The 24,319-nt window shown below is 48.6% G+C and overlaps 1 protein-coding gene across 2 annotated transcripts in view; it reads right to left on the reverse strand.

Moving 5' to 3' along the window:
- Positions 1–24,319, reverse strand: part of irak1 (interleukin-1 receptor-associated kinase 1) — a 39,919-nt gene that overhangs the window by 14,413 nt on the left and 1,187 nt on the right. For both annotated transcript variants that reach the window (XM_064956183.1, XM_064956182.1), the window contains exons 2-8: positions 21,895–22,062; positions 21,008–21,160; positions 20,544–20,626; positions 13,316–13,489; positions 6,460–6,524; positions 3,980–4,094; positions 3,061–3,173 (exon numbers count right to left, since the gene is read on the reverse strand). In XM_064956183.1, the coding sequence (XP_064812255.1) occupies positions 3,061–3,173; positions 3,980–4,094; positions 6,460–6,524; positions 13,316–13,489; positions 20,544–20,626; positions 21,008–21,160; positions 21,895–22,062 (871 nt within the window). The remainder of the gene's footprint in view (positions 1–3,060; positions 3,174–3,979; positions 4,095–6,459; positions 6,525–13,315; positions 13,490–20,543; positions 20,627–21,007; positions 21,161–21,894; positions 22,063–24,319) is intronic.

Genomic DNA, 24,319 nt, shown 5'->3' on the forward strand with positions numbered 1-24,319 from the left:
CTTGCCCGGTGACTCGGCCTGAATATAACAGAGCAGCCTACCTCTTGCCTGGTGACTCGGCCTACCTCTTGCCTGGTGACTCGGCCTGAATATAACAGAGCAGCCTACCTCTTGCCTGGTGACTCAGCCTGAATATAACAGAGCAGCCTACCTCTTGCCCGTTGACTCGGCCTGAATATAACAGAGCAGCCTACCTCTTGCCCGGTGACTCGGCCTGAATATAACAGAGCAGCCTACCTCTTGCCCGGTGACTCGGCCTGAATATAACAGAGCAGCCTACCTCTTGCCTGTTGACTCAGCCTGAATATAACAGAGCAGCCTACCTCTTGCCTGTTGCGCAGTAAGAGTCGAGTGGAGACGAACGGGTTCGGTTCAGTTGGTCTTCCTGATGAGCCTTAGCCAGTTAGCTAGTTTGTAGATGTGGCTACAAACTTCAGTGACAATTAGAAACTTGTCTGCTGAAGTTGGGATTTGGGATTGTGTTCAGAATCATTTAGTTTCAATCTGAGTTATTGCTATTTTTTAAAAACTAAAATCTAACGTTAATGCTGTAGTTGTACATTTTCTGTGAAAATCACTATAATCACTTTAGCTGTCACCCTGACCTGATATTGACTACATTATCTAGCTACTTCCCTCTCCTTACTGGCCTGATATTAACTACACTATCTAGCTACTTCCCTCTCCTTACTGGCCTGATATTAACTACACTATCCAACTACACTACTTCCCTCTCCTTACTGACCTGATATTAACTACACTATCCAACTACACTACTTCCCTCTCCTTACTGACCTGATATTGACTACACTATCTCGCTACTTCCCTCTCCTTACTGGCCTGATATTAACTACACTATCCAACTATACTACCTCCCTCTCCTTACTGACCTGATATTAACTACACTATCCAACTATACTACTTCCCTCTCCTTACTGACCTGATATTAACTACACTATCCAACTACACTACCTCCCTCTCCTTACTGACCTGATATTAACTACACTATCTAGCTACAGTACTTCCCTCTCCTTACTGGCCTGATATTGACTACACTATCTAGCTACTTCCCTCTCCTTACTGGCCTGATATTAACTACACTATCCAACTACACTACTTCCCTCTCCTTACTGGCCTGATATTGACTACACTATCTAGCTACTTCCCTCTCCTTACTGGCCTGATATTGACTACACTATCCAACTACTTCCCTCTCCTTACTGGCCTGATATTGACTACACTATCCAACTACTTCCCTCTCCTTACTGGCCTGATATTGACTACACTATCTAGCTACTTCCCTCTCCTTACTATGGCAAGCGGGAGCGAAGGACACTTTGCCCCATGTTGTTGTGGCCAGCTAGCAGTGCAAACTCTCCCTATTGAGCGGTAGACTATCACGGTGAAATCCAGATGGTTACTAAATACCAATATTACAAGTTATTTCTCGTGTAGGAAGTTATCCTACTCGAAATAAAATCAAGTGGGATTGAAAAAAAATGATAAAATAAATAAATAAAAAGACGGCTGACTGAACTAGCTAGCTGGGAAGGGCTCATCGGGACGACTGACTGAACTAGCTAGCCGGGAAGGTCTCATCAGGACGACTGACTAAACTAGCTAGCCGGGAATAGCTCATCGGGACGACTGACTGAACTAGCTAGCCAGGAAGGGCTCATCGGGACGGCTGACTAAACTAGCTAGCCGGGAAGGGCTCATCGGGACGGCTGACTAAACTAGCTAGCCAGGAAGGGCTCATCGGGACGGCTGACTAAACTAGCTAGCCGGGAAGGGCTCATCGGGACGGCTGACTAAACTAGCTAGCCGGGAAGGGCTCATCGGGACGGCTGACTAAACTAGCTAGCCGGGAAGGGCTCATCGGGACGACTGACTAAACTAGCTAGCCGGGAAGGGCTCATCGGGACGACTGACTGAACTAGCTAGCCGGGAAGGGCTCATCGGGACGGCTGACTAAACTAGCTAGCCGGGAAGGGCTCATCGGGACGGCTGACTAAACTAGCTAGCCGGGAAGGGCTCATCGGGACGGCTGACTAAACTAGCTAGCCGGGAAGGGCTCATCGGGACGGCTGACTAAACTAGCTAGCCGGGAAGGGCTCATCGGGACGGCTGACTAAACTAGCTAGCCGGGAAGGGCTCATCGGGACGGCTGACTAAACTAGCTAGCCGGGAAGGGCTCATCGGGACGGCTGACTAAACTAGCTAGCCGGGAAGGGCTCATCGGGACGGCTGACTAAACTAGCTAGCCGGGAAGGGCTCATCGGGACGGCTGACTAAACTAGCTAGCCGGGAAGGGCTCATCGGGACGGCTGACTAAACTAGCTAGCCGGGAAGGGCTCATCGGGACGGCTGACTAAACTAGCTAGCCGGGAAGGGCTCATCGGGACGGCTGACTAAACTAGCTAGCTGGGAAGGGCTCATCGGGACGGCTGACTAAACTAGCTAGCCGGGAAGGGCTCATCGGGACGGCTGACTAAACTAGCTAGCTGGGAAGGGCTCATCGGGACGGCTGACTAAACTAGCTAGCTGGGAAGGGCTCATCGGGACGGCTGACTAAACTAGCTAGCTGGGAAGGGCTCATCAGGACGGCTGACTAAACTAGCTAGCTGGGAAGGGCTCATCAGGACGACTGACTGAACTAGCTAGCCGGGAAGGGCTCATCGGGACGGCTGAACCCAATCCATTCGTCTCCACAACTCTCAGCTGCTCGACATATGTCATCAGTTTGGGCACCAGGCGTTTCTGTATAGCCTCTCCCTCCTAGAAGAAGTTTGTGTGACTTCAAAATGGAGGGGCGTTGTACCAAGACGCATCAGCGATTGGATCGTCTTTTACAAATCTAACTAATCAGAATATCAAAGTTGATAACACCGTGTGGGCTGTCTCTGACCCAACCCATCTGTGTCTGGGAACAATCAGAACGGTCAGAATGTGTTCACATTCTAGAAATCATCTGGGGAGGAAGGCAAATCCAGAAGAACGATGGAAAGAGAAAAGGTCAGTTTGCTGAGCGATGTGGATGGGTAGCCAGGTAAAGCCTACCTCTTGATGTCTCCATGTATGAGCTGCGGAGAGGAGGAGTGGAGGAACTGAATGGCTCTGGCTGTGCCCAGCAAAACACTGACACGCTGTGGCCAGAAGAGGGCAGCACTGGCCTGTGGGAGAGGCACACACACACACAGTCAACACACACCAACAACACATATATTCAAGGTTCATTCCTTGTGTCATGTCCTCCTTTCTCATAGCTTAATAAGCTGTCTCGATAGCAGTCCCCGTCCGTCTCGATAGCAGTCCCCGTCCGTCACGGTAGCAGTCCCCGTCCGTCACGGTAGCAGTCCCCGTCCGTCACGGTAGCAGTCCCCGTCCGTCACGGTAGCAGTCCCCGTCCGTCACGGTAGCAGTCCCCGTCCGTCACGATAGCAGTCCCCGTCCGTCACGATAGCAGTCCCCGTCCTTCTCGATAGCAGTCCCCGTCCTTCTCAATAGCAGTCCCCGTCCTTCTCAATAGCAGTCCCCGTCCTTCTCAATAGCAGTCCCCGTCCTTCTCAATAGCAGTCCCCGTCCTTCTCAATAGCAGTCCCCGTCCTTCTCAATAGCAGTCCCCGTCCTTCTCAATAGCAGTCCCCGTCCTTCTCAATAGCAGTCCCCGTCCTTCTCAATAGCAGTCCCCGTCCTTCTCAATAGCAGTCCCCGTCCTTCTCAATAGCAGTCCCCGTCCTTCTCAATAGCAGTCCCCGTCCTTCTCAATAGCAGTCCCCGTCCTTCTCAATAGCAGTCCCCGTCCTTCTCAATAGCAGTCCCCGTCCTTCTCAATAGCAGTCCCCGTCCTTCTCAATAGCAGTCCCCGTCCTTCTCAATAGCAGTCCCCGTCCTTCTCAATAGCAGTCCCCGTCCTTCTCAATAGCAGTCCCCAGTCAATGTTCTTTAGTTTTAAAGATATGAAGAATAAAATACTGACCTGGTTGTGCAGCTGGTCTTCCAGAGAACCGTTGGGCATGAAGACATAGAGCAGACAGTAGGTTCCTTGTCCAACACAGTAGCCCACAAAGTCTACAATATTGGGATGTCTGTATCTGGGAGGGGAAAGGCAGAGTTGTTTTGTTTGTTGCTAAACCTACAACATGGCCTATTGTCTGCATCTTACAATGAAGAAGACATATTTCAGATGTATTTTTTTTTTTCAGGGGATAAATGGTACAGATGGAGCAGCACTTCATTCAACAATAGGAGGAAGAAACAGAGCATATTGGCAGAGTAAAGATGACCTGCTTGGCAGAAGAGAGACTAACCACAGCGGACCAGCTGAAGCCTGAAGAGGACAGTATAAAGGGAACGTCTGATTCTACTGCTTTTCTTGGTCAGGCTTCTGTATGATGGTACGGTATCCAGTCTGACGTACGTGGAATAGGGGAGACTAGGGGCTGACCCCATTTAGTCCACGGGTCAATTGTTTAAGTCGAGCAGTTGCAACAACAACAAAAATGTATTGATTCAAGCCTGTCAGAGTGGACTAATCCATTGTAGAGGCCTGTCAGAGTGGACTAATCCATTGTGGAGGCCTGTCAGTGTGGACTAATCCATTATAGAGGCCTGTCAGTGTGGACTAATCCATTATAGAGGCCTGTCTGAGTGGACTAATCCATTATAGAGGCCTGTCAGTGTGGACTAATCCATTATAGAGGCCTGTCTGAGTGGACTAATCCATTATAGAGGCCTGTCAGAGTGGACTAATCCATTGTAGAGGCCTGTCAGAGTGGACTAATCCATTGTAGAGGCCTGTCTGAGTGGACTAATCCATTGTGGAGGCCTGTGAGTGGACTAATCCATTATAGAGGCCTGTCAGAGTGGACTAATCCATTATAGAGGCCTGTCAGAGTGGACTAATCCATTGTAGAGGCCTGTCTGAGTGGACTAATCCATTGTGGAGGCCTGTCTGAGTGGACTAATCCATTGTAGAGGCCTGTCAGAGTGGACTAATCCATTGTGGAGGCCTGTGAGTGGACTAATCCATTATAGAGGCCTGTCAGAGTGGACTAATCCATTATAGAGGCCTGTCAGAGTGGACTAATCCATTGTAGAGGCCTGTCTGAGTGGACTAATCCATTGTAGAGGCCTGTCTGAGTGGACTAATCCATTGTAGAGGCCTGTTAGAGTGGACTAATCCATTGTAGAGGCCTGTCAGAGTGGACTAATCCATTGTAGAGGCCGCGGGGATGATACACCAGTATCATATTTACTGTTAATTACCATAATTTCTAATCTACACTGTTTGTTTGGTTACCGTAATTTCTGTTAATGCATTTAATATATAATTATTACCAGGGATGCACAATATACGTCGGGGAACATATCGGAATTGGCCGATATTAGCTAAAAAATGCCAACATGTTTAGTTTAACACCAATGTTAAAAACCCAATGTCAAAGCTACCGTGCATTCCTATGTAATGTAGGTACATGACGTAATGACGCCCATAATGTCTACTGTGTGGATCGAGCAGTCAACAAGCCAACAAGTCAAGCAGTCATTTGAAAGTAATTTCAGCGAGACAACAATGGAAAAATCCATTAAAGCCGACAATTAACTGCTCTCTGTCGTGGGAGTGGTTGGCTTTCGCCGACAGGTCGAACACCAAGCAAGCTAGTTTTCAGATGCTGCCCTACTGGGGTATTTGCAAAATCTTTCCAGCCTCCCGTTCGATAACCACTTAGCGTGAAAGGGGAGAAGGTCCGTCATACTCTGACCTGGTGGAAACGTTGGAATGAGTAGGTGTCAAATCTTTTGACTGGTACTGTAGTTGGCAAATGGCAATTTTAGATTTGTATAATTTTAATTTAGATATCATTTGTATTTACCACATGACAATGATTGAGATACGAAGACTTTATTCTAAAATAAATTATTCCACGAAAATGTGCATATGAAAATTATAACTGATCGGTAGAATTGGTAAGATAAATTAGGGAGTCCAAATGGAAAAAAGGTGGTTGACCCCTGGCGTATACTATTACCAGCAACTTCGGGAAAGTAATGGCAGAATCTACAAACCCAGCAGCAACAGGATGTGGTGGTTCGGGAACAGGTTCTTGATCTCTAGCTCCCTCGAGTCATTTGTGTCTTAATTATTTCATCACAGTATGCTTTAAAGCATCAAACAAGCTCAGTAGCCTACATATAGTTGATTTTATTAAAACACATAGGGTCTGTCTATATATGGAAAAATATAAGTTTTAAAATTTCGACCAGTCAATTGGTCGAAAGAACACGACTCTTGATTGACAAAGATTTTTTTGGGGGGTGGGGGTGGGGGGGGGGGAACAGCTCTATTTTCTACACAGATAACTTCTTAGAACAGAAAGACAACCAAGAGGAATTGAATGAGGTTGAAGTGAGATGCCAGAGATAAAAGTAGGAGAGGTTCTAAGACTGTCAGCTTACTGTGATAGTTTCTCCACCTCGGTCTTGAAGCTCTCCTTCACTACGCTCCAGTCTAGTGGAGAGTTCTACAAAGGGAATACAAGAACAAGATCCAATATAAACAAAAAGTATTTTACTGGCTTTCTTTTAATATATAAATATAAAAATAAATAAATAAAATATATATTCATTCAAATGACATTTACTGACCAGTTGAAACAGAAATAATAACAAAGTCATCATCAGTTGACATTTATACCAAGCAGTGTCTGAGAAAGGCCCGGAATATTTCAAAAAGACTAAAGCCACCCCAGCCATGGACTCTCTCAATGGGAGAGGAGTGTGGCCAATGGGAGAGAAGTGTGGCCAATGGGAGAGAAGTGTGGCCAATGGGAGAGGAGTGTGGCCAATGGGTTAGGAGTGTGGCCAATGGGAGAGAAGTGTGGCCAATGGGAGAGGAGTGTGGCCAATGGGAGAGAAGTGTGGCCAATGGGAGAGGAGTGTGGCCAATGGGTTAGGAGTGTGGCCAATGGGAGAGGAGTGTGGCCAATGGGAGAGGAGTGTGGCCAATGGGAGAGGAGTGTGGCCAATGGGAGAGAAGTGTGGCCAATGGGAGAGAAGTGTGGCCAATGGGAGAGAAGTGTGGCCAATGGGAGAGGAGTGTGGCCAATGGGAGAGGAGTGTGGCCAATGGGAGAGGAGTGTGGCCACTCTCTCTATTACAGTCTTCCTGTATCGGAGTATCAGGTCCCGGAACAACAGGCTCCAAGACAGCTTCTATCTCCAAGACATAAGACTGGTGAACAGCTAACTGACGGGTGGCTCACCCTCATCTACGGACGACCTGCACTGACGATTTACACGCTCTCAGGTCTCTATGCACACTCACAAGCACAATGTTACTCTCACACGGTGCTGTTATTATGTATCCTGCTGACCAGTCACTTTTACCCCTGCCTAAATACACTATACAGTGGGAAAGTTCAGACACTTCCCCCTTTTCCACATTTTGTTACATTACAGCCTTATTTTAAAATGGATTATAAATATATATGTTTTCCTCAATCTACACACACAAAACCCCATACTGACAAAGCGAAAATAGGTTAAGACATTTTTGTCTTAACATCCAACCTGACAGAGCTTGAGAGGATCTGCAGAGAAGAATGGGAGAAACTCCCCAAATACAGGTGTCAAGTTTATAGCATCATACCTAAGAAGACTCGAGGCTGTAATCGCTGCCAAAGGTGCTTCAACAAAGTACTGAGTAAAGGGTTTGAATACTTATGTAAATATGATTTATTTGAATAAATATGCAAAAATATAAAACCTGTTTTTGCTTGTCATTACGGGGTATTGTGTGTAGATTGAGGAGGGGGGGGACTATTGAATCCATTGTAGAATAAGGCTGTAACAAAATGTGGAAAAAGTCAAGGGGTCTGAATACTTTCCGAAGGCACCGTAAAGGATTCAGTTCTTAGTGCAATCAATTTGACCAGCTATGAAACAAAAACGGCAGAAATATTTTGTAAACAGCTACTGCAGCATTTATTTTACTATAAATGTGATCACACTTGACCATTTTTATTCACAAATGCGAGTTAAAATGCTCACACTGTGGAGCCCTGATTTACACGCCTATTTGGCTAGTGAAATAGGCATCTTAACAGGCAACGCCAAAATGTTCCTGCATTTGTCAGGTGGCGGGTGTTAAATGTTATGCCCTGATTGCGTGAACAACGGTAAATTGTGTGATAGCTGGGATGAAAGGGCTGTGTTCCAAACAAAAACAACTACAGTGCCTTGCGAAAGTATTCGGCCCCCTTGAACTTTGCGACCTTTTGCCACATTTCAGGCTTCAAACATAAAGATATAAAACTGTATTTTTTTGTGAAGAATCAACAACAAGTGGGACACAATCATGAAGTGGAACAACATTTATTGGATATTTCAAACTTTTTTAACAAATCAAAAACTGAAAAATTGGGCGTGCAAAATCACTCACTGAACTTCTGGAGAGAGTTTGCTGCACTGAAAGTAAAGGGTCTGAATAATTTTGCAAGGCACTGTACAAGTGTGCTTGTTCTAGTTCCTCAAACGGCACAGCTAGGAGAGTTCCAAAAGATACTTATACACTGAACAAAAAAGTTAAATGGAAAAACGCACAAAAAGACAATTTTGAGCACAAATTAGTTTACATCCCTGTTAGTGAGCATTTCTCCTTTGCTAAGATAATTCATCCACCTGACAGGTGTGGCATATCAAGAAGCTGATTAAAGTATGCTCATTACACAGGTGCACCTTGTGCTGGGGAGACCAAGGACAATAAAATGTACAGTTGTCACAACACATTGCCACAGATGTCTCGAGTTGAGGGAGCGTGCAATTGACATGCTGACTGCAGGAATGTCCACCAGAGCTGTTGCCAGAGAATTGAATGTTAATTTCTCTACCATAAGCCGCCTCCAACGTTGTTTTAGAGTTTGGTAGGATGTCCAACCAGCCTCACAACCGCAGACCATATGTATGGCACCTTGTGGGCGAGTGGTTTGCTGACGTCAACGTGAACAGAGTTCCCCATGGTGGTGGTGGGGTTATGGTATGGGCAGGCATAAGCTACGGACAACTAACACAATTGCATTTTATTGATACCGTGACGAGATCCTAAGGTCCATTGTGGTGCCATTCATCCGCCGCCATCACCTCATGTTTCAGCATAATAATGCTCGGTCACAAGGATCTGTACACAATTCCTGGAGGCTGAGAATTTCCCAGTTCTTCCATGGCCTGCATACTCACCAGACATGTCACCCATTGAGCATGTTTGGGATGCTCTGGATCGACATGTACGACAAAATTCCACAGGCCACAATCAACAGCCTGATCAATATGCAAAGGAGATGTGTCGCGCAGCATGAGGTAAATGGTGTCACACCAGATACTGACTGGTTTTCATGAGGCAAATGGTCACACCAGATACTGACTGGTTTTCATGAGGCAAATGGTCACACCAGATACTGACTGGTTTTCATGAGGCAAATGGTCACACCAGATACTGACTGGTTTTCATGAGGCAAATGGTCACACCAGATACTGACTGGTTTTCATGAGGTAAATGGTCACACCAGATACTGACTGGTTTTCTGATCCACACCCCTATTTTTTTTAATCTGTATTCCTAGTCATGTGACTTCCATAGATTAGGGACTAATTAATATTTAAATTGACTGATTTCAGTTAATGAACTAACTCAGTCAAATCTTTGAAATTATTTCATGTTGCGTTTATATTTTTGTGTAGTGGACTGTTCTGAGTCATAAGTGTATTGAAATTATTTAGGAACTGAACAGTTTGGAGAGAAGTGTGGCCAACGGGAGAAGAGTGTGGCCAACGGGAGAAGAGTGTGGCCAACGGGAGAAGAGTGTGGCCAACGGGAGAAGAGTGTGGCCAACGGGAGAAGAGTGTGGCCAACGGGAGAAGAGTGTGGCCAACGGGAGAAGAGTGTGGCCAACGGGAGAAGAGTGTGGCCAACGGGAGAAGAGTGTGGCCAACGGGAGAAGAGTGTGGCCAACGGGAGAAGAGTGTGGCCAACGGGAGAGGAGTGTGGCCAACGGGAGAGGAGTGTGGCCAACGGGAGAGGAGTGTGGCCAACGGGAGAGGAGTGTGGCCAACGGCAGAGGAGTGTGGCCAACGGCAGAGGAGTGTGGCCAACGGCAGAGGAGTGTGGCCAACGGCAGAGGAGTGTGGCCAACGGGAGAGGAGTGTGGCCAACGGGAGAGGAGTGTGGCCAACGGGAGAGGAGTGTGGCCAACGGGAGAGGAGTGTGGCCAACGGGAGAGGAGTGTGGCCAACGGGAGAGGAGTGTGGCCAACGGGAGAGGAGTGTGGCCAACGGGAGAGGAGTGTGGCCAACGGGAGAGGAGTGTGGCCAACGGGAGAGGAGTGTGGCCAACGGGAGAGGAGTGTGGCCAACGGGAGAGGAGTGTGGCCAACGGGAGAGGAGTGTGGCCAACGGGAGAGGAGTGTGGCCAACGGGAGAGGAGTGTGGCCAACGGGAGAGGAGTGTGGCCAACGGGAGAGGAGTGTGGCCAACGGGAGAGGAGTGTGGCCAACGGGAGAAGAGTGTGGCCAACGGGAGAAGAGTGTGGCCAACGGGAGAAGAGTGTGGCCAACGGGAGAAGAGTGTGGCCAACGGGAGAAGAGTGTGGCCAACGGGAGAAGAGTGTGGCCAACGGGAGAGGAGTGTGGCCAACGGGAGAGGAGTGTGGCCAACGGGAGAGGAGTGTGGCCAACGGGAGAGGAGTGTGGCCAACGGCAGAGGAGTGTGGCCAACGGCAGAGGAGTGTGGCCAACGGCAGAGGAGTGTGGCCAACGGCAGAGGAGTGTGGCCAACGGGAGAGGAGTGTGGCCAACGGGAGAGGAGTGTGGCCAACGGGAGAGGAGTGTGGCCCGCGGGAGAGGAGTGTGGCCAACGGGAGAGGAGTGTGGCCAACGGGAGAGGAGTGTGGCCAACGGGAGAGGAGTGTGGCCAACGGGAGAGGAGTGTGGCCAACGGGAGAGGAGTGTGGCCAACGGGAGAGGAGTGTGGCCAACGGGAGAGGAGTGTGGCCAACGGGAGAGGAGTGTGGCCAACGGGAGAGGAGTGTGGCCAACGGGAGAGGAGTGTGGCCAACGGGAGAGGAGTGTGGCCAACGGGAGAGGAGTGTGGCCAACGGGAGAGGAGTGTGGCCAACGGGAGAGGAGTGTGGCCAACGGGAGAAGAGTGTGGCCAACGGGAGAAGAGTGTGGCCAACGGGAGAGGAGTGTGGCCAACGGGAGAGGAGTGTGGCCAACGGGAGAGGAGTGTGGCCAACGGGAGAGGAGTGTGGCCAACGGGAGAGGAGTGTGGCCAACGGGAGAGGAGTGTGGCCAACGGGAGAGGAGTGTGGCCAACGGGAGAGGAGTGTGGCCAACGGGAGAGGAGTGTGGCCAACGGGAGAGGAGTGTGGCCAACGGGAGAGGAGTGTGGCCAACGGGAGAGGAGTGTGGCCAACGGGAGAGGAGTGTGGCCAATGGGAGAGGAGTGTGGCCAATGGGAGAGGAGTGTGGCCAATGGGAGAGGAGTGTGGCCAATGGGAGAGGAGTGTGGCCAATGGGAGAGGAGTGTGGCCAATGGGAGAGGAGTGTGGCCAATGGGAGAGGAGTGTGGCCAATGGGAGAGGAGTGTGGCCAATGGGAGAGGAGTGTGGCCAATGGGAGAGGAGTGTGGCCAATGGGAGAGGAGTGTGGCCAATGGGAGAGGAGTGTGGCCAATGGGAGAGGAGTGTGGCCAATGGGAGAGGAGTGTGGCCAATGGGAGAGGAGTGTGGCCAATGGCAGAGGAGTGTGGCCAATGGCAGAGGAGTGTGGCCAATGGGAGAGGAGTGTGGCCAATGGGAGAGGAGTGTGGCCAATGGGAGAGGAGTGTGGCCAATGGGAGAGGAGTGTGGCCAATGGGAGAGGAGTGTGGCCAAAGGGAGAGGAGTGTGGCCAAAGGGAGAAGAGTGTGGCCAATGGGAGAGGAGTGTGGCCAATGGGAGAGGAGTGTGGCCAATGGGAGAGGAGTGTGGCCAATGGGAGAGGAGTGTGGCCAATGGGAGAGGAGTGTGACCAATGGGAGAGGAGTGTGGCCAATGGGAGAGGAGTGTGGCCAATGGGAGAGGAGTGTGACCAATGGGAGAGGAGTGTGGCCAATGGCAGAGGAGTGTGGCCAATGGGAGAGGAGTGTGGCCAAAGGGAGAAGAGTGTGGCCAATGGGAGAGGAGTGTGGCCAATGGGAGAGGAGTGTGGCCAATGGGAGAGGAGTGTGGCCAATGGGAGAGGAGTGTGGCCAAAGGGAGAGGAGTGTGGCCATTGGGAGAGGAGTGTGGCCAATGGGAGAGGAGTGTGGCCAATGGGAGAGGAGTGTGGCCAATGGGAGAGGAGTGTGGCCATTTATCTTATGTTGCAGCGACCCCTCCTTTCCCAGGAACATGCTGATCATGTAACTGAATGTATCCAGAGTATTTTCACATTTGATCATCAACAAATACGTCAAAAAGTTCAGTAAATGTAAACTCGCCGGCCAGTTTATTAGGCTCCTACAGACCGTGAGTCACGTCGTCGTGGTTTGAAATATAAAGCAGGCATTCAGCTCCCCCTTTCTTTAGCTCCTCAACTGTTCCTCCCGCCTTTACCCACCATCCAGAACCCCCATGGCTGCTATTTTTGGTCCTTCAAACCCCAGTACCCCCTTTCTACTTCCTGCCCCCATAGCCCCCTTTCCAGACCTCCACATTTTGTTATGAGAGATGTATAGCAGGCTGTCCGCAGTGTGAATGTTCCCGCTGTCCAATCTGCAGCAACTTGTAGAATATGCCCAGAAGAATTCAGGCTGTCCGACCAGTGTAAAATGCACATACAAAATCAACAGTGGATTGTTTCAATTCAGTCTTGTGTCAAGAAAACTGTTGTGTCCTCACCCCTGGTCAAATACATGTTTTTCCCCATAATGTACAAACTGTTCCCTTTCAATTGATGGTTACAGTTCTGCATTTTCATATTTCTATAAGAAACATTTAAATGTAGCCTTATCCGTACGGGCCAATTCCCAACGAGTATAAAGGGTTAGTTAAAATCATTTCGAGATATTCTACTTTCTTAACAGTCGATATTGAACACGGCATTGTTGAGAAAGACCTTGTAAGTAAGCATTTCCTTTCACACACGTTGTATCCTGTTAACAAATACTTTTGATTTGATATGAAACATTTACACCCCGAGATATATTGCCAGGGTTGGCAGTCATAAAGATCTATTTATATCAACCATCTTCCTCTATGATGAAGAGGAAGAGGACTGAGCAGTCCAAAAGTCACATACCTCCTTCAGTTTCTTGACAGCGAAGTCGGTGCTCCTCATGGTAGCCCGGTACACATGTCCAAACCCCCCCTCTCCTATCTGCTTGGCATGGGAGAAGTCCTCTGTTCCTCTCTGGACTTCTTCAAACGGCCAACACATGGCACTGGACAGCAGGGGACCTCTGGAGATGGACCACTGATGAACAACAACGCTTTATTCATACACTTTCAGCTTTGGTATCAACCCCTTATTGAAAGATACAGACACCCACAGACACCCACAGACACCTACAGACAACTACAGACTAACGAGAAAGATAGACACCCACAAACGAGAAAGATACAGAATAATGCTTTGGTATAGCACATAATCACAACTACTACCGGTGTCAGTAACCGTGAACTCCTACTACCGGTGTCAGTAACCGTGAACTACTACTACTACCGGTGTCAGTAACCGTGAACTACTACCGGTGTCAGTAACCGTGAACTACTACTACTACCGGTGTCAGTAACCGTGAACTACTACTACTACCGGTGCCAGTAACCGTGAACTACTACTACTACCGGTGCCAGTAACCGTGAACTACTACTACTACCGGTGCCAGTAACCGTGAACTACTACTACTACCGGTGCCAGTAACCGTGAACTACTACTACTACCGGTGCCAGTAACCGTGAACTACTACTACTACCGGTGTCAGTAACCGTGAACTACTACTACTACCGGTGTCAGTAACCGTGAACTACTACCGGTGTCAGTAACCGTGAACTACTACCGGTGTCAGTAACCGTGAACTACTACTACTACCGGTGTCAGTAACCGTGAACTACTACTACTACCGGTGTCAGTAACCGTGAACTACTACTACTACCGGTGTCAGTAACCGTGAACTACTACTACTACCGGTGCCAGTAACCGTGAACTACTACTACTACCGGTGCCAGTAACCGTGAACTACTACTACTACCGGTGTCAGTAACCGTGAACTACTACTACTACCGGTGTCAGTAACCGTGAACTACTACTACTACCGGTGTCAGTAACCGTGAACTACTACCGGTGTCAGTAACCGTGAACTACTACTACTACCGGTGTCAGTAACCGTGAACTACTACTACTCCCGGTGTCAGTAACCGTGAACTACTACTCCTACCGGTACCAGTAACCGTGAACTACTACCGGTGTCAGTAACCGTGAACTACTACCGGTGTCAGTAACCGTGAACTACTACTCCTACCGGTGTCAGTAACCGTGAACTACTACTACTACCGGTGTCAGTAACCGTGAACTACTACTACTACCGGTGTCAGTAACCGTGAACTACTACTACTACCGGTGTCAGTAACCGTGAACTACTACTACTACCGGTGTCAGTAACCGTGAAATACTACTACTACCGGTGCCAGTAACCGTGAACTACTACTACTACCGGTGCCAGTAACCGTGAACTACTACTACTACCGGTGTCAGTAACCGTGAACTACTACTACTACCGGTGTCAGTAACCGTGAACTACTACTACTACCGGTGTCAGTAACCGTGAACTACTACTCCTACCGGTACCAGTAACCGTGAACTACTACCGGTGTCAGTAACCGTGAACTACTACCGGTGTCAGTAACCGTGAACTACTACTCCTACCGGTGTCAGTAACCGTGAACTACTACTACTACCGGTGTCAGTAACCGTGAACTACTACTACTACCGGTGTCAGTAACCGTGAACTACTACTACTACCGGTGTCAGTAACCGTGAACTACTACTACTACCGGTGTCAGTAACCGTGAACTACTACTACTACCGGTGCCAGTAACCGTGAACTACTACTACTACCGGTGTCAGTAACCGTGAACTACTACTACTACCGGTGTCAGTAACCGTGAACTACTACCGGTGTCAGTAACCGTGAACTACTACCGGTGCCAGTAACCGTGAACTACTACTCCTACCGGTACCAGTAACCGTGAACTACTACCGGTGTCAGTAACCGTGAACTACTACCGGTGTCAGTAACCGTGAACTACTACTACTACCGGTGTCAGTAACCGTGAACTACTACTACTACCGGTGTCAGTAACCGTGAACTACTACTACTACCGGTGTCAGTAACCGTGATCTACTACTACTACCGGTGTCAGTAACCGTGAACTACTACTACTACCGGTGTCAGTAACCGTGAACTACTACTACTACCGGTGTCAGTAACCGTGAACTACTACTACTACCGGTGTCAGTAACCGTGAACTACTACTACTACCGGTGTCAGTAACCGTGAACTACTACTACTACCGGTGTCAGTAACCGTGAACTACTACTACTACCGGTGTCAGTAACCGTGAACTACTACTCCTACCGGTGTCAGTAACCGTGAACTACTACTACTACCGGTGCCAGTAACCGTGAACTACTACTACTACCGGTGTCAGTAACCGTGAACTACTACTACTACCGGTGCCAGTAAACGTGAACTACTACCGGTGTCAGTAACCGTGAACTACTACTACTACCGGTGCCAGTAACCGTGAACTACTACTACTACCGGTGTCAGTAACCGTGAACTACTACTACTACCGGTGTCAGTAACCGTGAACTACTACTCCTACCGGTGTCAGTAACCGTGAACTACTACTACTACCGGTGCCAGTAACCGTGAACTACTACTACTACCGGTGTCAGTAACCGTGAACTACTACTACTACCGGTGTCAGTAACCGTGAACTACTACTACTACCGGTGCCAGTAAACGTGAACTACTACCGGTGTCAGTAACCGTGAACTACTACTACTACCGGTGCCAGTAACCGTGAACTACTACTACAACCGGTGTCAGTAACCGTGAACTACTACTACTACCGGTGTCAGTAACCGTGAACTACTACTACTACCGGTGTCAGTAACCGTGAACTACTACTACTACCGTGTCAGTAACCGTGAACTACTACTACTACCGTGTCAGTAACCGTGAACTACTACTACTACCGGTGCCAGTAACCGTGAACTACTACCGGTGCCAGTAACCGTGAACTACTACTACTACCGTGTCAGTAACCGTGAACTACTACTACTACCGGTGCCAGTAACCGTGAACTACTACCGTGTCAGTAACCGTGAACTACTACTACTACCGTGTCAGTAACCGTGAACTACTACTACTACCGGTGTCAGTAACCGTGAACTACTACTACTACCGGTGTCAGTAACCGTGAACTACTACTACTACCGGTGCCAGTAACCGTGAACTACTACTACTACCGGTGCCAGTAACCGTGAACTACTACTACTACCGGTGCCAGTAACCGTGAACTACTACTACTACCGGTGCCAGTAACCGTGAACTACTACTACTACCGGTGCCAGTAACCGTGAACTACTACTACTACCGGTGCCAGTAACCGTGAACTACTACTACTACCGGTGTCAGTAACCGTGAACTACTACTACTACCGGTGTCAGTAACCGTGAACTACTACTACTACCGGTGTCAGTAACCGTGAACTACTACCGGTGTCAGTAACCGTGAACTACTACTACTACCGGTGTCAGTAACCGTGAACTACTACTACTACCGTGTCAGTAACCGTGAACTACTACTACTACCGTGTCAGTAACCGTGAACTACTACCACTACCGGTGTCAGTAACCGTGAACTACTACTACTACCGGTGCCAGTAACCGTGAACTACTACTACTACCGGTGTCAGTAACCGTGAACTACTACTACTACCGGTGTCAGTAACCGTGAACTACTACCGGTGTCAGTAACCGTGAACTACTACTACTACCGGTGTCAGTAACCGTGAACTACTACTACTCCCGGTGTCAGTAACCGTGAACTACTACTCCTACCGGTGTCAGTAACCGTGAACTACTACTCCTACCGGTACCAGTAACCGTGAACTACTACCGGTGTCAGTAACCGTGAACTACTACTACTACCGGTGTCAGTAACCGTGAACTACTACTACTCCCGGTGTCAGTAACCGTGAACTACTACTCCTACCGGTACCAGTAACCGTGAACTACTACCGGTGTCAGTAACCGTGAACTACTACCGGTGTCAGTAACCGTGAACTACTACTCCTACCGGTGTCAGTAACCGTGAACTACTACTACTACCGGTGTCAGTAACCGTGAACTACTACCGGTGTCAGTAACCGTGAACTACTACTACTACCGGTGTCAGTAACCGTGAACTACTACTACTACCGGTGTCAGTAACCGTGAACTACTACTACTACCGGTGCCAGTAACCGTGAACTACTACCACTACCGGTGTCAGTAACCGTGAACTACTACTACTACCGGTGCCAGTAACCGTGAACTACTACTACTACCGGTGTCAGTAACCGTGAACTACTACTACTACCGGTGTCAGTAACCGTGAACTACTACCGGTGTCAGTAACCGTGAACTACTACTACTACCGGTGTCAGTAACCGTGAACTACTACTACTCCCGGTGTCAGTAACCGTGAACTACTACTACTCCCGGTGTCAGTAACCGTGAACTACTACTACTCCCGGTGTCAGTAACCGTGAACTACTACTCCTACCGGTGTCAGTAACCGTGAACTACTACTCCTACCGGTACCAGTAACCGTGAACTACTACCGGTGTCAGTAACCGTGAACTACTACTACTACCGGTGTCAGTAACCGTGAACTACTACTACTCCCGGTGTCAGTAACCGTGAACTACTACTCCTACCGGTACCAGTAACCGTGAACTACTACCGGTGTCAGTAACCGTGAACTACTACCGGTGTCAGTAACCGTGAACTACTACTCCTACCGGTGTCAGTAACCGTGAACTACTACTACTACCGGTGTCAGTAACCGTGAACTACTACCGGTGTCAGTAACCGTGAACTACTACTACTACCGGTGTCAGTAACCGTGAACTACTACTACTACCGGTGTCAGTAACCGTGAACTACTACTACTACCGGTGTCAGTAACCGTGAACTACTACTACTACCGGTGTCAGTAACCGTGAACTACTACTACTACCGGTGTCAGTAACCGTGAACTACTACCGGTGTCAGTAACCGTGAACTACTACCGGTGTCAGTAACCGTGAACTACTACCGGTGTCAGTAACCGTGAACTACTACTCCTACCGGTACCAGTAACCGTGAACTACTACCGGTGTCAGTAACCGTGAACTACTACCGGTGTCAGTAACCGTGAACTACTACTACTACCGGTGTCAGTAACCGTGAACTACTACTACTACCGGTGTCAGTAACCGTGATCTACTACTACTACCGGTGTCAGTAACCGTGATCTACTACTACTACCGGTGTCAGTAACCGTGAACTACTACTACTACCGGTGTCAGTAACCGTGAACTACTACTACTACCGGTGTCAGTAACCGTGAACTACTACTACTACCGGTGTCAGTAACCGTGAACTACTACTACTACCGGTGTCAGTAACCGTGAACTACTACTCCTACCGGTGTCAGTAACCGTGAACTACTACTCCTACCGGTGTCAGTAACCGTGAACTACTACTACTACTACCGGTGCCAGTAACCGTGAACTACTACCGGTGTCAGTAACCGTGAACTACTACTACTACCGGTGTCAGTAACCGTGAACTACTACTACTACCGGTGCCAGTAACCGTGAACTACTACCGGTGTCAGTAACCGTGAACTACTACTACTACCGGTGCCAGTAACCGTGAACTACTACTACTACCGGTGTCAGTAACCGTGAACTACTACTACTACCGGTGTCAGTAACCGTGAACTACTACTACTACCGGTGTCAGTAACCGTGAACTACTACTACTACCGGTGTCAGTAACCGTGAACTACTACTACTACCGGTGTCAGTAACCGTGAACTACTACTACTACCGGTGTCAGTAACCGTGAACTACTACTACTACCGGTGTCAGTAACCGTGAACTACTACTACTACCGGTGCCAGTAACCGTGAACTACTATCGGTGCCAGTAACCGTGAACTACTACTACTACCACCGGTGTCAGTAACCGTGAACTACTACTACTACCGGTGCCAGTAACCGTGAACTACTACCGGTGTCAGTAACCGTGAACTACTACTACTACCGGTGTCAGTAACCGTGAACTACTACTACTACCGGTGTCAGTAACCGTGAACTACTACTACTACCGGTGTCAGTAACCGTGAACTACTACTACTACCGGTGTCAGTAACCGTGAACTACTACTACTACCGGTGCCAGTAACCGTAAACTACTACTACTACCGGTGCCAGTAACCGTGAACTACTACTACTACCGGTGCCAGTAACCGTAAACTACTACTACTACCGGTGCCAGTAACCGTGAACTACTACTACTACCGGTGCCAGTAACCGTGAACTACTACTACTACCGGTGCCAGTAACCGTGAACTACTACTACCGGTGTCAGTAACCGTGAACTACTACTGGAACGAGTAGTCATTGTGGAGACCGCCGGGCTATATATATATATGAGTGTGTGTGTGTGTCAGTTCTGTTTTATTGTTTCGCTCTAGAACCATTTCCGGGAGTCAACTATTTACTATTTCATTCTGCTTTTTACGTCTGAATCTAAAAAAAGCGAGTCGAACAAATAGTGCCTCTAGTTCCTCTCATACCGGCTCCTCTTTCAAAGGCTGCGTTTACACAAGCTGCCCAATTATTGGCAAAAAATTAAATCTGATCTGTCAAGACTGAATTTTTTTTAAATTAAAATACACTGATTATACAAAACACTAAGAACACCTGCTCTTTCCATGACAGACTGACCAGGTGAATCCAAGCTATGATCCCTTATTGATGTCACTTCAAAATCGGTGTCGATGAAGGGGGGGGGTTAAAGAAGGATTTTTAAGCCATGAGACATGGCTTGTGTATGTGTGCAATTCAGAGGGTGAGCAAGACAAAACTGCCTTTGAACATGGGTATGGTAGTAGGTGTCAGGTGCAACGGTTTGTATCAAGAACTGCAACGCTGCTGGGTTTTTCACACTCAACAGTTTCCCCCGTGTGTATCAAGAATTGTCCACCACCCAAAAAGGACACCCAGCCGACTTGACACAACTGTGGGAAGCATTAGTCAACATTAGCCAGCATCCCTGTGGAAGGCTTTCGGCAACTTGTAGAGTCCATGTCCCGACAGATTAAGGAGGCAAAAGGAAGTGCAACTCAACATTAGGAAGGTGTTCCTAATGTTTTGTACAGTCAGTGTACATTTGATTGATTGATTGCTACTTAATGGCTTCCGTCACCTGTTGGTCTACAAACGCCCCTCTGTGGTCCTGTGATTTCAGCCCTGAGGGTGGAGGGCCAGGTTTGGGCAGAGACCTCAGTCCTGGAGGGAGAGAAACAGCCAGAGTAAAGGTGGAGAACAGACTGCCACCTGATCTGATAGCACAGCACTTTAAACTGGGTTTACATGGATCAATGATCGCACTGAAAAATATAATAAAAGACGTTACACAAGCAATGTTATGAACATCAATATATAAACAGAGATCCTATAAACAGAGAAACACAAAGATCCTAGAAAACAGAGATAAACACAGATCCTATAAAAAAAAACAGAGATCCTATATGTAAATCTACGGTGAACAAAATATGATAAGACGTCATAAGCCTGTGTTATTACAAGCAGTGGGAAATCTTGTAAGAAGTGTTCTAATAATCAGTTGTTGTAAAGCACACTGTGAGCGGCGATGGAATGAGACGTTACCAGGTGGAGAGTAAGCCTTAGTGGTCAGAGTGTTGGTAGGATGGACTTTAGGAGGTGGGTTGAAGAGATGAGATGGAGGAACAAGAGGCTCCAGTTTAACCTGCGACGGAGCAGCAAGTGGAGTGGAAGAGGGCCGTAGTCCACTGGGCTTCCCTACATTAAGACAACAGCAGCCATGACACAGCTGTCATACAGAAGCATCCATTATGAAGAACAATGATTCATAAAACCTTGGACCTGGGCTTCTTTACTGATACCCGTACACGTCCCCCACCGTCCTTCCGTCCCCCGTCCCCCACCAGTCCCCCCGTCCTTCAGTCCCCCACCGGTCCCCCCCGTCCTTCAGTCCCCCACCGGTCCCCCCCGTCCTTCCGTCCCCCATACGTCCCCCCGTCGACGCACGCGTCCCCCCGTCCGTCCCCCCCACACGTCCCTTCGGCCACGCACGCGTCCCCACCGCCCGTCCCACCGTCCACGCACGCGTCCACGCACGCGTCCCCGTCCGTCCGTCCCCCACGCGTCCCCCCGTCCACCCCCCACACATCCCGTCCCACCGTCCACGCATGCGTTCCCCGTCCGTCCGTCCACGCACGCGTCCCCGTCCGTCCGTCCACGCACGCGTCCCCCCGTCCCACCGTCCACACAAGCGTCACCCCCGTCCGTCCCCCCCCACACGCCCCCCTGTCCGTCCCCCCACGCGTCCCGTCCGTCCATCCCACCGTCCACGCACGCGTCCCCCCGTCCACTCAAGCATCCGTCCGTCCACGCACGCCTCCCTCTGTCCGTCTGTCCCCGCAGGAGTCCCGCCATCCCCCCCGTCCGTGCCCGCGTCCCGTCTACGCACGCACACGTGTCTGTCTGTTCCCAGGTCTCTGTCCCCAACTCACAGTTCAAGATGATATCTCTAGCTCTTAACAGCTGCAGCTTGTCCAGTACGTTCAGTAGTTCTCCTACTGTTCCATTCCTTTGAGCCCAGTGATTCATCACCCAGTCTGTCCGTCTCTCTCTCCTCTCGGCCAGACGCCTGTGAGTCTGGTCAGTCAACACATGAGACGCTGCCATGGAGGACAAATGGTATAGAGATCAATCATTGTTTAGAGATCAAATCACACCATAATACAATTTAGTTACAGTCAGCAGCACTAATGTTGTCAGCTATGTTCGTCCTGATCAGGAATCTGAATGCTACTTACAGGGTCATACTGGAGGACCCAGAGTTTATTCCTTATTAGATGATGTGGCCAGGAAAAACCTTGGGTACCGCTCACTATGTACCCAGCTAGTTAACCGCTCACTATGTACCCAGCTAGTTAACCGCTCACTATGTACCCAGCTAGTTAACCGCTCACTATGTACCCAGCTAGTTAACCGCTCACTATGTACCCAGCTAGTTAACCACTCACTATGTACCCAGCTAGTTAATTCTCACTATGTACCCAGCTAGTTAACCGCTCACTATGTACCCAGCTAGTTAACCGCTCACTATGTACCCAGCTAGTTAACCGCTCACTATGTACCCAGCTAGTTAACCGCTCACTATGTACCCAGCTAGTTAACCGCTCACTATGTACCCAGCTAGTTAACCGCTCACTATGTACCCAGCTAGTTAACCGCTCACTATGTACCCAGCTAGTTAACCGCTCACTATGTACCCAGCTAGTTAACAGCTCACTATGTACCCAGCTAGTTAACCGCTCACTATGTACCCAGCTAGTTAACCGCTCACTATGTACTGTAAAGAAATGTTAATTCTTATGCAGGTGACCAACTTACTGCTATTGCCTTGACGAACGCACACACATTACACACTAACTACCGAGGACATACAGATAAGACTCCTACACACATTGGCAGGGAGAAACAGAATAGGGAGAGACAACCTTGACTCGGAGACAAACCAGCGCACACACATAACCTCCTTTTTCTAGCTGAACATTGTGTGACTGAGAACAGGCATGGAGGGATTCTACGATGACGGACAGACAACTGAGCCAATGACGGAAGACTACACCCCAGCCTGAGCCTGAACCAATCCGAAGAACCGAACTTCTAGAATCAACCTACTTTCTGTTCTGTATTAATTGCTTGTGCAAACGATTAGCGGGGCTTTTTTGTTGGTTCCTCATGAGCTAATAGAAGGGCCCGTATATACGCTGTACCAGATATCTTTACTCTGAATAAACTGTCCCTTGTCATACAATCTACCACCTTGTCTGCATCGATCCTTGACCGGCTCACCCTTCATCATATCTCTTTATCAACAGTACCCAGCTAGTTAACCGCTCACTATGTACCCAGCTAGTTAACCGCTCACTATGTACCCAGCTAGTTAACCGCTCACTATGTACCCAGCTAGTTAACCGCTCACTATGTACCCAGCTAGTTAACCGCTCACTATGTACCCAGCTAGTTAACCGCTCACTATGTACCCAGCTAGTTAACCGCTCACTATGTACCCAGCTAGTTAACCGCTCACTATGTACCCAGCTAGTTAACCGCTCACTATGTACCCAGCTAGTTAACCGCTCACTATGTACCCAGCTAGTTAACCGCTCACTATGTACCCAGCTAGTTAACCGCTCACTATGTACCCAGCTAGTTAACCGCTCACTATGTACCCAGCTAATAAACCGCTCACTATGTACCCAGCTAGTTAACCGCTCACTATGTACCCAGCTAATAAACCGCTCACTATGTACCCAGCTAGTCAACCGCTCACTATGTACCCAGCTAGTTAACCGCTCACTATGTACCCAGCTAGTTAACCGCTCACTATATATACCCAGCTAGTTAACCGCTCACTATATATACCCGGCTAGTTAACTGCTCACTATATATACCCGGCTAGTTAACTGTCTGTTATCTGTATAATATGAGTTTTTACTGAGCTAGCTAGCAATACCATTCTTAGCAAATATACTTAACTTTATATGGTGTTCATAGTCAATGGAAATCAACTTTAAGCAAAGATTATCTATAGTGAAAGATAATGACTTCACCTCCTCCACTCTGCTTTAATTTAGCCATCGAGCTGTCTGCAATGCCACGTGACTACTAGCTAGCGGTTATACCTGAGAGGGAGAGGCGAAGCGAGAGGGTTTCGGTCATTAATTCATTATTTACCAAGTGATTAGTTATTTTATGGGGGGCAATGAGAGTGTCAAATTTTGTCAAGATAAAAATTAAATTGCTATTTTGATACGTGATGCACCTGCATGCTTCAGTTCGGCTAGACGGGTGTGCTGCATGCCAGCGGTGTAAAGTACTTACGTAAAAATACTTTAAACGACTACTTAGGCAGCTTTTGTGGGG

The sequence above is a fragment of the Oncorhynchus masou genome, chromosome 33, assembly GCF_036934945.1.
Source record: "Oncorhynchus masou masou isolate Uvic2021 chromosome 33, UVic_Omas_1.1, whole genome shotgun sequence".
NCBI classification, from domain to species: Eukaryota; Metazoa; Chordata; class Actinopteri; order Salmoniformes; family Salmonidae; genus Oncorhynchus; species Oncorhynchus masou.